This window comes from Salmo trutta, chromosome 22 (genome assembly GCF_901001165.1).
Source record: "Salmo trutta chromosome 22, fSalTru1.1, whole genome shotgun sequence".
NCBI lineage: Eukaryota > Metazoa > Chordata > Actinopteri > Salmoniformes > Salmonidae > Salmo > Salmo trutta.
In genome coordinates this window covers 43,391,500-43,406,997 of record NC_042978.1, presented here as the reverse complement: position 1 = coordinate 43,406,997, position 15,498 = coordinate 43,391,500, and the positions used below count along the sequence as shown (strand labels likewise).

Here is a 15,498-nt window from a genome sequence, read left to right as displayed (position 1 = left end):
CTTTTATTTTTAATATTTAATTATTTATACCAGCAGTTCTCTTGAAAGAATACACAAAGACGGGTATGTTGAAAGTTATTGTGTATATTTGCAGAAATACACTTTTAATTACACATTAATATATGTTGTTGGAATTACTCAAAAGAATCTCTAGAATTGAAATCTGGTCTCTTGTGCTGGGCAATTGATTTAACACGGAGTGCTGGTGACTCCTTAAGGCGGGCTTCCCAGCCAAAACAGTTTGGTAGAGTTCGTGTATATATTATAATGACAGTTTGGGACGTTTTTGTTCGTTTTGGAATTCGGCAAGTTTTTTTGTTGTTGGCTATTCTGCATGCAGAATTCTGCAAAACATATAATCAGTGTACAACGTAAAACCCCAAATAATGTATGCAGGCCAATACCCGCTAATTATCAAAATCCATAAAAGAGCTGTTAAATTCTACAGCCACCTAAAAGGAAGCGATTCCCAAACCTTCTATAACAAAACCATCACCTACAAAGATATGAACCTGGAGAAGAGGCTCTGTTCACAAACACAAACAGACCCCACAGAACACCAGGACAGTAACACAATTAGACCCAACCAAATCATGAGAAAACAAAAAGATAATTCCTTGACACATTGGAAAGAATTAACAAAAAACGGAGCAAACTAGAATGCTATTTGGCCCTGAACAGAGAGTACACAGTGGCAGAATACCTGACCACTGTGACTGACCCAAACTTAAGGAAAGCTTTGACTATGTACAGACTCAGCGAGCATTCGCTATTGATAAAAGCCGCCGTAGGCAGACCTGGCTCTCAAGAGAAGACAGGCTATGTGCACACTGCCCACAAAATGAGATGGAAACTGAGCTGCACTTCCTAACCTCCTGCCAAATGTATGACCATATTAGAGACACATATTTCCCTCAGATTACACAGATACACAAAGAAAACAAACCCAATTTTGATAAACTCCCATATCTACTGGGTGAAATACAACAATACATCACAGCAGCAAGATTTGTGACCTGTTACCACAAGAAAAGGTCAACTAGTGAAGAACAAACACCATTGTAAATACAACCCATATTTATTTTTATTTATTTTCCCTTTTGTACTTTAACTATTTGCACATAATATGACATTGGTAAAGTCTTTATTATTTTGGAACATTTGTGAGTTTAGTCTTTTCTGTAAATTTTTATTGTTAATTTCACTTTTCTTAATTATCTAGTTCACTTGCTTTGGCAATGTTAACATATGTTTCCCATTCCAATAAAGCCCTTAAATTGAATTGAAACTGAATTGAGTCGAAATAGCAGGTCCTGGGCAAGGTAGCACGTCATGTTAAACAGGTCAAGGTTCCATAGCTGCATGCAGAACAGAATAAATGAATTGGCAGTAGTTAGAAGAGACACCACTGAGTAGACTATTGTCAAGCCCACTTTTACCTCAGTTTAAAGAATAGTTATTTTACAACCCAATATTGTGAACATACCAGTCAACATTGTATTTGATTAATATCGTTCTTAAACAAAATGTAATCATATTCAATTTCATAAATATTTGACATTGTTTTCATTAATTCCTTCTTGCATTTACTTATAAGCACAATAAAAAAAGACATTGACTAAAATGTAATATACTTTGTATGAGTCATCGACAATGCAATGTTTTGAAATGCGGACTTTTAATCTGAAGGTTTATATTACCATATAAATTACGACATCGTTTGTGCTGCTGGCAGAACCAAGCTGGAAGTAGGATTGTACTTGTAGAAATGATTGCGTACATACGTCGCATACCAAAATTTCACATTTCAAATGTTTTTAGTCGTATGTACGGGATACACATGGTATACACCGTCCAACTAAATGCTTACGTGCAGGTTCCTTCTGCACAATGCAACAATAATAAAAGATAAGAATACGAAGTTAAAGTAAATGGCTCAGTAGAAAAAATTGAAACATCCGCAAGTTGCATCATACTTCTCTCAGGGATTTTCTGCAAATCTTTCGACTCTCATGGGCAGTCTTTGAGGTCAGATAAGTAGCGAACAATGTCTCTGATACAACCCATGCGCCAAATTTCAGTTTTCGATTAGTCTCCCCACAAATTACCAAAGCTTAAAGTTGAGTTCCGCTACGAGGTGTGTACGTTTTTCGAGAGGCGGTGTTTAGCACCTCCTCCGGCTCATCGTATACGGTGTACAGTGGAGCCATACTTCAGGCGTGGATGACATATTTCCTAGGATTTATGAGCTGATATTGTTCTCAAGGTAGGTGGACAAGTAACTGGCATTCCTCAGTGTTGCATCTTTGTTACAATACAAACACGTAAAGCCTGTTCTGTATGTTGGTGTAGCCTATTTAACTTTGGACACCGCGCTTTTCGAGCTTGCTGTGCGCGGTGGTGTGTCGAGTCAGTGCATTAACTTGGTCTTTCCGTAAACGGCAAGTCAACGGCAGTAAATAGTCTTATTAGACCACTATATAATTCGATTATTATTCGATCAGAACTGGAAATATATTATTCTAATTTTCAAATGATTGCGTTAATTTCTACAAGAATAGACTAGCCTAAATCAGCAAGTAAGACATTTTAGTTTTAAAACGTTTTTAAACACTTTCACATGTTGAACTCTCATTTGAAAGACATTATGAAACTCATCATCAATTTATCAATCCCACTGAAGATATTTGGCAAATGTAGGTTATTAAGAATTATATGGATTGGTGCATAATTTGTTTTCATTGCTGTGTCTTGCCATGTAAAATGTTATTATTTTCCCTTTGCTTTTGTTATTACATTCATTTGATGCAGTCAGTGGGTCCAGCCATTGTCTATGAGCAGAGGATACCTTATTGCATAGTAATAACACAAGTGTTACAACATGGCAATTAAGCCTGTTGATTACAGGTATGCCTAAGTCCATGGCCTTGCGTTTAGGAACATCACAATTCAGTCATTGAATTGACTTTTGAATGAATAACCATTATGGTAATTTAATACTAATTTAATGATGAGACCAGATAGTTAAGCACATTGGCACAGCTTTCTTGTACCAAAACAACCAAAATCCCACTCAGTGGTCAGGCCAAGCGGTCTGTGTTCCAGTCCAATCCGCTCAGCTCTTATTGCTTTGTGGATGGATCGTTTAGAAATGTGGAACACATGCAGGTCACCACGTCACAGCCCAAATAGGCTCATTCAGAACTTGGACCATCCATTGAAACTACGTGACCAGCACTGCGAACACACAACCACACTACGTGCATGAACTCCTCACAGAAATGCTACGCTTTGTTGAACAACTGAGGGGAGCCGTGGAGCCACACTGGGCTTGTGATCTATTGTAATACACACACACACACACACACACACACACACACACACATTATTAGGCTGTGGTAGCATCTCTCACTTCGCTGAGTCACATAGGCCTCTATCTCTCTCACACACACTCACGCACGCACGCACACACACACACACACACACAGGCCTATCTCAGTCTTGTGGCTTCAGTACATCCCCTCTCCCTGGTCCTACACTCACTACAGTAGCTGATAACCAGTTATTTCAGTAGCTGATAACCAGTTATTTCAAGTTATTAGTATTTTACATCATCACTGTTTCAAACAGTTTCACTCACCAGCAATGTGTCATTGGACTAGGACAGTATACAACTGTCAAGCAAGGCTATTGTTTCACTAACTCTGCCACAAGTTACCATATGTCATATCTGTCTGTCCACACCATCCCTTCCATTATGATGCTCTGTGTCCCCAGTCTGTAGATTCTACCCAGTGTTCCTGGAGGATCTTCATAAGTTCAAGGACACATTTGGAGACTGGACAGAGACTCTCCTCCTACAGTAGCTGACACCAACTCTCCCACCAGCCAACCATGTCTTCAATAGACCCCTACCAGTACATTATCGTAAGTCCGGTTACTTGCAAATTCTTAGGTATTTACTATACTGCATGTTTTGCATACATTTACTTGGTATTTTGGTAGTGTAACAAACAGCTTCTTACAACTTCACCTTAAGGCCAGTGAGTCATGTGTTCCAGAAGAAGGAACCTACTACTCTCGATAAGACTATCTTTGGCCACATAGTGTTTCTGATAAAGCAGTATTACTTCAGTAGAAAACCTTATATTTGTTCGGTCTCAATCTATCAACATTAGATTAGTGGGCAGCTCTGTTCTCACTACAATTCTCTTCTCACTTGTTCCTGAGTGGTGCAGCGGTCTAAGGCACTGCATCTCAGAGCTTGAGGCGTCACTACAGACACCCTGGTTCGAATCCAGACTGTATCACAACCGGCCATGATTGTGAGTCCCATAGGGCGGCGCACAATTGGCCCAGCGTTGTCTGGGTTTGGCCGGTGTAGGCCGTCATTGTAATTAAGAATTTGTTCTCAATTGACTTGCCAAGTTAAATAAAATAAAAAAGAAACACTACAGCTGTCTTCTCACTACAGCTCTGCTCTCACTACAGCTCTCTCTCTTCTCACTACAGCTATCTTCACACTACATCTGTCTTCTTACTACAGCTGTCTTCTCTTTACAGCTGTCTTCTCAGTACAGCTGTCTTCTCAGTACAGCTCTCTTCTCACTACAGCTCTATTCTCACTACAGCTGTCTTCTCAGTACAGCTGTCTTCTCACTACAGCTCTCTTCACAGTACATCTGTCTTCTCAGTACAGCTGTCTTCTCTTTACAGCTCTCTTCTCACTACAGCTCTCTTCTCACTACAGCTCTCTTCTCACTACAGCTGTCTTCTCTTTACAGCTGTCTTCTCAGTACAGCTCTCTTCTCACTACAGCTGTCTTCTCAGTACAGCTGTCTTCTCAGTACAGCTGTCTTCTCAGTACAGCTCTCTTCTCACTACAGCTCTATTCTCACTACAGCTGTCTTCTCAGTACAGCTGTCTTCTCACTACAGCTCTCTTCTCACTACATCTGTCTTCTCTCTACAGCTCTCTTCTCTTTACAGCTCTCTTCTCACTACAGCTCTCTTCTCACTACAGCTCTCTTCTCACTACAGCTCTCTTCTCACTACAGCTCTCTTCACACTACATCTGTCTTCTCACTACAGCTGTCTTCTCACTACAGCTCTCTTCTCACTACATCTGTCTTCTCTTTACAGCTCTCTTCTCACTACAGCTCTCTTCTCATTACAGCTGTCTTCTCAGTACAGCTGTCAGGGCTAGGGGTAGGCCTAGTGTTCATCATGATAGGATAAAGAAGGTGTAGGGTGGCCTAGCCCCCGAAGTGACTCAGATCAACTGTATGCAAGGATTTCCTTTCTGTTGTCTTTGGTATTCAACATTCTATGTGTTATCTCACCAGCCCCATCTTGTCACACCTCTGGGTAGCAGAGGTTCAGTTGTCTTTACGTCTTGTAGCTTTGACATCTGATTGGAAGTTAACTCAACAGTTAACTCAACATGGTATTGGTCAACAATTCTTTATCTACACATGATCAGATGTTATAAAGGGTCTTAGATTAATAGCCTCTTTCTCTTTTTTGTTCCTGACCTGCACTGGTTAGATACCTACACTGTTTATTTCTCTCTCCACCCCAGGGTCTCTTGGGGCATGGCCTTTCAGGTCATGACTTCTCTCTCCACCCCAGGGTCTCTTGGGGCATGGCCTTTCAGGTCATGACTTCTCTCTCCACCCCAGGGTCTCTTGGGGCATGGCCTTTCAGGTCATGACTTCTCTCTCCACCCCAGGGTCTCTTGGGGCATGGCCTTTCAGGTCATGACTTCTCTCTCCACCCCAGGGTCTCTTGGGGCATGGCCTTTCAGGTCATGACTTCTCTCCACCCCAGGGTCTCTTGGGGCATGGCCTTTCAGGTCATGACCTCTCTCCACCCCAGGGTCTCTTGGGGCATGGCCTTTCAGGTCATGACCTCTCTCCACCCCAGGGTCTCTTGGGGCATGGCCTTTCAGGTCATGACCTCTCTCCACCCCAGGGTCTCTCGGGGCATGGCCTTTCAGGTCATGACCTCTCTCCACCCCAGGGTCTCTTGGGGCATGGCCTTTCAGGTCATGACTTCTCTCTCCACCCCAGGGTCTCTTGGGGCATGGCCTTTCAGGTCATGACCTCTCTCCACCCCAGGGTCTCTTGGGGCATGGCCTTTCAGGTCATGACCTCTCTCCACCCCAGGGTCTCTTGGGGCATGGCCTTTCAGGTCATGACCTCTCTCCACCCCAGGGTCTCTTGGGGCATGGCCTTTCAGGTCATGACTTCTCTCTCCACCCCAGGGACTCTTGGGGCATGGCCTTTCAGGTCATGACTTCTCTCTCCACCCCAGGGTCTCTTGGGGCATGGCCTTTCAGGTCATGACTTCTCTCCACCCCAGGGACTCTTGGGGCATGGCCTTTCAGGTCATGACTTCTCTCCACCCCAGGGACTCTTGGGGCATGGCCTTTCAGGTCATGACTTCTCTCCACCCCAGGGACTCTTGGGGCATGGCCTTTCAGGTCATGACCTCTCTCCACCCCAGGGTCTCTTGGGGCATGGCCTTTCAGGTCATGACTTCTCTCTCCACCCCAGGGTCTCTTGGGGCATGGCCTTTCAGGTCATGACTTCTCTCCACCCCAGGGACTCTTGGGGCATGGCCTTTCAGGTCATGACCTCTCTCCACCCCAGGGTCTCTTGGGGCATGGCCTTTCAGGTCATTACTTCTCTCTCCACCCCAGGGACTCTTGGGGCATGGCCTTTCAGGTCATTACTTCTCTCTCCACCCCAGGGACTCTTGGGGCATGGCCTTTCAGGTCATTACTTCTCTCTCCACCCCAGGGACTTGGGGCATGGCCTTTCAGGTCATTACTTCTCTCTCCACCCCAGGGTCTCTTGGGGCATGGCCTTTCAGGTCATGACCTCTCTCCACCCCAGGGTCTCTTGGGGCATGGCCTTTCAGGTCATTACTTCTCTCTCCACCCCAGGGTCTCTTGGGGCATGGCCTTTCAGGTCATGACTTCTCTCTCACTCTCCCTCTCTGATCATGCTTAGAATAATGTCTTGTAATGCTTGTTAATGATTTGTAACTTAAGTTTATTCCTTGTATAATGTATCCTTCATTTGACAAAGTAATTAAATAGACTATTTAGAATTACATTCTCAGACATTTCTTGGTTGCCTATTACTGTAACTCAACTAATTCAAATAAAATGTAATTTGTCACATGTGCCGAATAAAACAGGTGTAGACCTTACTGTGAAACACTTACTTACAAGCCCTTAACCAACAATGCAGTTTTAAGATAAACAAGAGTCAAGAAAATATTTACTAAATAAACTAAAGTAAAAAAAAGTTACACAATATAATAACAACGAGGCTATATACGGGGTACCGGTACAGAGTCAATGTGTGGGGTACAATTTAGTCGAGGTAATTGAGGTAATATGTACATGGGGTCAGCGAGTAGCAGCAGCGTTAAAAAATGCAATTGGTCCGGGTAGCCATTTGATTAATTGTTCATTAGTCTTATGGCTAGAAGCAGTTAAGGAGCCTTTTGGACCTAGGCTTGCCGTACCGCAGCAGAGAGAACAGTCTATGACTGGGGTGGCTGGAGTGTTTGACAATTTTTTGGGGCCTTTCTCTGACACCGCCTAGTATAGAGGTCCTGGATGGCAGTGATGTACTGGGCTGCATGCACTACCCTCTGTAGCACCTTATGGTCAGATGCCAAGCAGTTGCCATACCAGGCAGTGATGCAACCAGTCAGGATGCTCTCCATGGTGCAGCTGTAGAACATTTGGAGGATCTGGGGTCCCATGCCAAATCTTTTCTGTCTCCTGAGGGGGAATAGTCTCTTGCATATTTTAATTATCTTTAAGGAGTCAGGTAAACATTTTAATAGGCTAATTGCATAGTCTTATTCTTATCACTGGTCGCATGTGAGGTAAATATAATATACACATATCAAATATTACCCCACTACAAATGTACCCTGTTGTCTTGACATGGAGATATTCCACTGTAGCCCCATTGGCTGCTCAGTTCCTATTGAAAGTCGATGCCTGCTGCAAAGCCTCACTCATCACTGTTATGCTGTAGTGGAGACTAGCAGATCTGCAGATTCACTTCCAGGGGAATGGTGATTAGACAAATAACATCATCAGACCTTATGTTTACAAATTACCTAAAACAACAAGAAAGCAACAAAACTACAGTTGTCTGCCCCATAGTAAGAGTATGGGATCTGATCGTCTTTCACTGTACCTGTACACAGCCAATCTGTAAATAGCACACCCGAATACCTCATCCCCATATTATTACTTACCCTCTTGCTCTTTTGCACCCCAGTATCTCTACTTGCACATAATCATCTGCACATATATTACTCCAGTATTAAAGCTAAATTGTAATTATTTTCGCCTCTATGACCTATTTATTGCCTTACCTCCCTACTCTTCTACATTTGCTCACACTGTACATCGATCTTTCTATTTTTCTTTTCTTTTGTGTTTTTGACTGTACGTTGTTTATGTGTAACTCTGTGTTGTTGTTTTTGTCGCACTACTATGCTTTATCTTAGCCAGGTCGCCGTTGTAAATGACAACTTGTTCTTAACTGGCCTACCTGGTTAAATAAAGGTGAAATAAAGGTGAAATAAAAACAGTAATAGAAGGATAGGACTCACGAGACACAGGTTATCATCTTCAGCCCAGGTTTGGACACAAATCACAGTTGAAATTGTACTCACTGTACCTAAGTAGTTCTATGTTGGAGTTCAAGTGTGATAGATTTGTGTTTGTGTGAGGAGTGTGTCCTGGCTCACAGACTGTCTGTTATGTGATGTGTTGTATTTCTGTGCAGGTGGAGCAGCAGTTCTCTCACAAGTTCAGAGTGACGGTGGTACGAGCTGAGAATGTCACCAAGGGAGCCCTGGGTGACCTGTGTGAGTCTGGCAACACTTGTTATTCTACATGCTCCTAGTTCACACGTTAACAATCACAAATTCTCCAACATAAAAACACACCACAGGGAGTTGTCATTTCTGTAAAAACTAAGAATTAATGTTGTGTCGTGAAATGGAAGGCTGCCAAGTAATAGCGATATTATTAAAGTCATAACACTATAGTGTCATCTATTTGTTGATATGTATGTTTCTAACACTCAATTAACTTGTATGTAAATCAAATCAATCTAAACAACAGGTGTAAACTGTCACTGAAATGCTTACTTATGGGCTCTTCCCAACAATGCAGAGAAAAATAACTAATCAAGGAATAAATACGTAATGAGTAATGATAACTTGCCTATTAGAGGTCGACCGATTAATCGGAATGGCCGATTAATTAGGGCCGATTTCACGTTTTCATAACAATCGGTAATCGGTATTTTTGGCCACTGATTTGCCGATTTTCTATTTTAAAAAATAAATATTTTTACACCTTTATTTAACTAGGCAAGTCAGATTAAGAACACATTCTTATTTTCAATGACGGCCTGTCGTTGCACCAATGTGCCTAACCATAAGCATCAATGCCTTTCTTTAAAATCAATACACAAGTATATATTTTTAAACCTGCATATTTAGTTAATATTGCCTGCTAACATGAAATTGTGTCACTGCTCTTGCGTTCATTGCACGCAGAGTCAGGTTATATGCAACAGTTTGGGCCACCTGGCTCGTTGCGAACTAATTTGCCAGAATTTTACGTAATTATGACATACCATTGAAGGTTGTGTAATGTAACAGGAATATTAGACTTAGGGATGCCACACGTTAGATAAAATACAGACCGGTTCCGTATTTCACTGAAAGAAAAAAACGTTTTGTTTTCGAGATGATAGTTTCCGGATTCAACCATATTAATGACCTAAGGCTCGTATTTCTGTGTGTTTATTATATTATAATTAAGTCTATGATTTGATAGAGCAGTCTGACTGAGCGGTGGTAGGCACCAGCAGGCTCGTAAGCATTCATTCAAACAGCACTTTCGTGCATTTTGCCAGCAGCTCTTCGCAATGCATTGCGCTGTTTATGACTTCAAGCCTATCAACTCCCAAGACTAGGCTGGTGTAACCGATGTGAAATGGCTAGCTAGTTAGCGGGGTGCGCGCTAATAGCATTTCAAACGTCACTCGCTCTGAGACTTGGAGTAGTTGTTCCCCTTGCTCTGCAGGGTGGCTGTTGTCGATGTGTTCCTGGTTCGAGCCCAGGTAGGAGCGAGGAGAGGGACGGAAGCTATACTGTTACACTGGCAATACTAAGTGCCTATAAGAACATCCAATAGTCAAAGGTATATGAAATACAAATCGTATAGAGAGAAATAGTCCTATAATTCCTATAATAACTACAACCTAAAACTTCTTACCTGGGAATATTGAAGACTCATGTTAAAAGGAACCACCAGCTTTCATATGTTCCCATGTTCTGAGCAAGGAACTTAAACGTTAGCTTTCTTTCATGGCACATATTGCACTTTTACTTTCTTCTCCAACACTTTGTTTTTGCATTATTTAAACCAAATTGAACATGTTTCATTATTTATTTGAGGCTAAATTGATTTTATTTATGTATTATATTAAGTTAAAATAAGTGTTCATTCAGTGTTATTGTAATTGTCATTATTACAAATTCATGGCAAAAAAATGGGCCGATTAATCGGTATCGGCTTTTTTGGGGCCTCCAATAATCGGTAACGGTATCGGCGTTGAAAAATCATAATCAGTCGACCTCTATTGCCTATAGACCGTTGCTCACGAGTGGCACAGCGGTCTGAGGCACTGCATCTCAGTGCAAGAGGTGCCACTACAGTCCCTGGATCAAATCTAGGCTGTATCGCATTCGGCCGTGATTGGGAGTCCCATAGGGCGGTGCAAAATTGGCCCAGCGTCGTCCGGGTTTGGCCGGGGTAGGCCATCATTGTAAATAAGTGTGTGTTCTTAACTGACTTGCTGAGTTAAATAAAGGTTAAATAAAAAATAAATATACATGGGGTACCAGGACTGAGTTGATGTGCAGGGGTACGAGGTAATTGAGGTAGATGTGTAAATATAGGTAGAGATAAAGTGACTCGGCAACAGGACAGTAGCAGCAGTGTATGTGATGAGTCAAAAGAGTTAGTGCAAAAAGTGTCAATGTAGATAGTCCGGGTAGCTATTAATAAACTATTTAACTAACTGTTTAGCAGTCTTAGAAGTGTGTCAGGGCCCTGTTGACTCCAGACTTGGTACATTGGTACCGCTTACTGTGTGGTAGCAGAGAGAACAGTCTATGACTTGGGTGGCTGGAGTCTTTGACAATTTTTAGGCCCTTCCTCTGACACCGCCTGGTATAGAGGTCCTGGATAGCAGGGAGTTTGGACCCAGTGCTGTACTGGGCCATACGCACTACCCTCTGTAGTGCCTTGCAGTCAGATGCCAAGCAGTTGCCATACCAAGGGGTGATGCAGCCAGTCAAGAGGCTCTCAAGGTGCAGCTGTAGAACTTTTTGAGGATCTGAGGGTCCATGCCAAATCTTTTCTGGACCTGAGGGTGAAGAAGCATTGTCGTGCCCTCTTCATGACTGGGTTTGTGTGTGTGGACCATGACAATTCCTTAGTGATGTGGACACTGAGGAACTTGAAGCTCTCGACCTGTCCGCTACAGCCCTGTCTATGTGGATGGGGGCGTGCTTGGCCCTCCGTTTCCTGTAGTCCATTTCTCATGAACTGTATGTAACACATACATTTGTGTGTTTCTGTCTGCAGTGGACACTCCTGACCCCTATGTGGAGCTGTTCATCCCAACTTCCCCCGAGAGCAGGAAACGAACGCGCCACATAGACAACGACATCAACCCTGAATGGAACGAAACCTTTGACTTCATACTAGACCCAAACCAGGAGAACTTTCTAGAGGTGAACAAAAAGTCTAGTAAAATCAAAACAGTCAAATGTAACTCATTTTATGTCAGGCCCAGTCCACTACAGTACAATGGTTACCTGAAGCTTGTTTGTTGGTGCTTTACTACTCAATCAGATAACATTAATGGATGCCAACTACGTGATGGATGAGAAACTTGGGACTGCGTCGTACAACATCTCTAAAATGTTGAAAACTGGTCAGACGGAAACGGTGCCTTTTCTTATCGGCAAAGTAAGCTCTCTATATTTTATGTCTGTAGTAACTACATTAACCTACAGCAGAAAGTGTGTCTGAAATACATTCACTCTCACCAGACTGTAGTTGTCTGTTGAGTGATGACTTATCTATGAGAGTTTTTCCTCTCTTTCTCATCTTTTTTCTCTTCCTGAATATCCCTCTTTTTTCTTTGTTTCCCTCTATCTCTTCACTCCCCCTCTTCCTTACTGTAGCCTACCCACCTGCATCTCTCCCCCTTCTCTCCTCTCATCACCCTCCTCCTCTCATCCCTCCTCCCTCTGCTTGTGGATGTTGTATTCTATCCCAGGGTGTTTTGCAGTTGACATATTAATCAATGTTTTCTCTTCTACAATAACCACAGCGTCTTTGTGTTGTTTTTACAGGCAACCAATGTGTACTTAGAGATGGCCCTGGAGGTCTGGTAGGTACACTTTCATTAATTCTCCTCTCCTCTCCTCTCCTCTCCTCTCCTCTCCTCTCCTCTCCTCTCCTCTCCTCATGTCTGTCTGTCTGTCTGTCTGTCTGTCTGTCTGTCTGTCTGTCTGTCTGTCTGTCTGTCTGTCTGTCTGTCTGTCAGGAAGCCTGTCTGGTTTACAGATGCTATCTTAAACACTGTGGCTTCTCTGGTTCACCTGAAGGCCTCTCTCAAAGTCAAATTGCTTTATTGGCATCTCGCTCTCTCTCCATGTAAAAAAAATAAGCACACAGCCAGATAATAACCCTTCAAACTGTAGCACTGGGTGGAACAATACTTTATACTCAGGTTAAACAAAACACAGGAATTCACATCAAGCTATTTAACCCACACCAGAATGATAAGTACATTTCTTTCTACTTTTAAAGACTGTAACTGTTTTCAGTAAACACATGGCTTGGATTTACTGTACTGTTGCATCACAAAGGGCTGTTGCTTCAGATGAAGGGGAGGATATGTTTGGCATGTTTTGGAGGTAGGACGTCAGAGGTCTTGGCTGGGTTTGTTTCAGGAGGTCTGTCTCAGACCAGACCATCTTGGAGCGAGGCTTTTATTCAAAGTGACTTACAGTCATGCGTACATAGTAACCTACAGTACATAAAATCAATCATTATGGCTGACCAAGAGGTCTACTACATGTCTGTTTCCATATGGGAAAATATTTGATGTTTTAAAGCTGTTGTTGATATGTAATTACACAACTGTATTTGTATTAATTATGGATGCTGCCAAAGCAGCAGCTACTCTTCCTGGGGTCCAGCAAAATTAAGGCAGTTTATACAATTCTAAAAACATTACAACACATTCACAGATTTCACAACACACTGTGTGCCCTCAGGCCCCTACTCCACCACTACCACATATCTACAGTACTAAATCCGTGTGTGTGTGTGTGTGTGTGTGTGTGTGTGTGTGTGTGCGTGCGTGCGTGCGTGTGTGTGTGTCTGTGCCAATGTTTGTGTTGCTTCACAGTCACCGCTGTTCCATAAGGTGTTTTATTATCTCTTTTTTAAATCTAATTTTACTGCTTGTGTCAGTTACTTGACGTGGATTAGAGTTCCATGTAGTCATGGCTCTATGTTGTGACTCCCATAGTCTGTTCTGGACTTGGGGACTGTGAAGAGACCTCTTGTGGCATGTCTTGTGGGGTATGAATGGGTGTCCAAGCTGCGTGCCAGTAGTTTAGACAGACAGCTCGGTGCATTCAACATGTCAATACCTCTCATAAATAAAAGTAGTGATGAAGTCAATCTCTCATCCACTTTCAGCCTGGAGAGATTGACATGCATATTATTAATATTAGCTCTCTGTGCACATCCAAGGGCCAGCCGTGCTGTCCTGTTCTGAACCAATTACAATTTTCCTAAGTCCTTTTTTGTGGCACCTGACCACACGACTGAACAGTAGTCAAGGTGCGACAAAACTAGGGCCTGTAGGACCTGCCTTGTTGATAGTGTTGTTAAGAAGGCGGAGAATCGCTTTATTGTAGACAAACTTCTCCCCATCTTAGCTATTACTGCATCAATAGTTTTGACCATGACAGTTTACAATCTAGGGTTACTCCAAGCAGTTTAGTCATTTCAACTTGCTCAATTTCCACATTATTTATTACAAGATTTAGTTGAGGTTTAACGTTTAGTGAGTGTTTTGATCCAAATACAATGCTTTTAGTTTTAGAACTATTTAGGGCTAACTTATTCCTTGCCACCCACTCTGAAACTAAGTGCAGCTCTTTGTTGAGTGTTGCTGTCATTTCAGTCGCTGTAGTAGCTGACATGTATAGTGTTGAGTCATCCGCATACATAGACACTCTGGCTTTATTCAAAGTCAGTGTCATGTTGTTAGTAAACATTTTAAAAAGCAAGGGGCCTAAACAGCTACCCTGGGGAATTCCAGATTTTATCTGGATTATATTTGAGAGGCTTCCATTAAAGAACACACTCTGTGATCTGTTAGACAAGTATCTCTTTATCCACATTATAGCAGGGGGTGTAAAGCCATAACAGATATGTTTTTCCAGCAGCAGACTATGATCGATAATGTAAAAAGCTGCACTGAAGTCTAACAAGACAGCCCCCACAATCATTGTATCATCAATTTCTCTCAGCCAAGCACCTATAAGCATGCTGAAATTCTGTTGTCAATTTGTTTACTGTGAAATAGTGTTGTATCTGGTCAAACACAATTTTTTTCCAGAAATTTACTAAGGGTTGGTAACAGGCTGATTGGTCGGCTATTTGAGCCTAAAGGGGGCTTTACTATTCTTGGGTAGCGGAATGACTTTTGCTTCCCTCCAGGCCTGAGGGCACACACTTTCTAGTAGACTTAAATTGAAGATGTGGCAAATAGGAGTGGCAATATCGTCTGCAAGTTTCCTCAGTAATTTTCCATCCAGATTGGCAGACCCTGGTGGCTTGTCATTGTTGATAGACAACAATACTTATTTCACCTCTTCCACACTGACTTTACGGAATTCAAAAGTACAATTCTTGTCTTTCATAATTTGGTCAGATATACTTTGATTTGTAGTGTAAGCGTGTATTGCTGGCATGTCATCCCTAAGTTTGCTTATCTCACCATTAAAAAGTCATTAAAGTAGTTGGCAATATCAGTGGGCTTTGTGATGAATGAGCCATCTGATTCAATAAATGAAGGAGCCGAGTTGTCTTTTTTCCACAAAATTTCATATCAGGTGCCCCAAAGGCTTTTTACTGTCATTCTTTATATAATTTATCTTTGTTTCATAGTGTAGTTTATTTTTATTTAGTTTAGTTACATGATTTCTTAATTTTCAGTACATTTGCCAATCAGTTGGCCTTAATTGCCATACCTCATGCCTCATCCCTCTCAACCATACACATTTTATAACCATACACATTTTAAATTCCTCATCAATCCAAGGGGATTTAACAGTTTTTACAGTC

At 42.2% G+C, this 15,498-nt stretch overlaps 1 protein-coding gene across 1 annotated transcript in view; it reads left to right on the top strand.

The window, feature by feature from the left end:
- Positions 1-1,694: 1,694 nt before the first annotated feature.
- The window catches only part of pla2g4ab (phospholipase A2, group IVAb (cytosolic, calcium-dependent)), a 50,693-nt gene continuing 36,889 nt past the window's right edge, over positions 1,695-15,498 (top strand). Inside the window, exons 1-6 of the mRNA XM_029708065.1 lie at positions 1,695-2,266; positions 3,778-3,927; positions 8,825-8,906; positions 11,707-11,855; positions 11,977-12,093; positions 12,483-12,520. Of these exons, the coding sequence (XP_029563925.1) occupies positions 3,895-3,927; positions 8,825-8,906; positions 11,707-11,855; positions 11,977-12,093; positions 12,483-12,520 (419 nt within the window). The 5' untranslated portion in view covers positions 1,695-2,266; positions 3,778-3,894. The remainder of the gene's footprint in view (positions 2,267-3,777; positions 3,928-8,824; positions 8,907-11,706; positions 11,856-11,976; positions 12,094-12,482; positions 12,521-15,498) is intronic.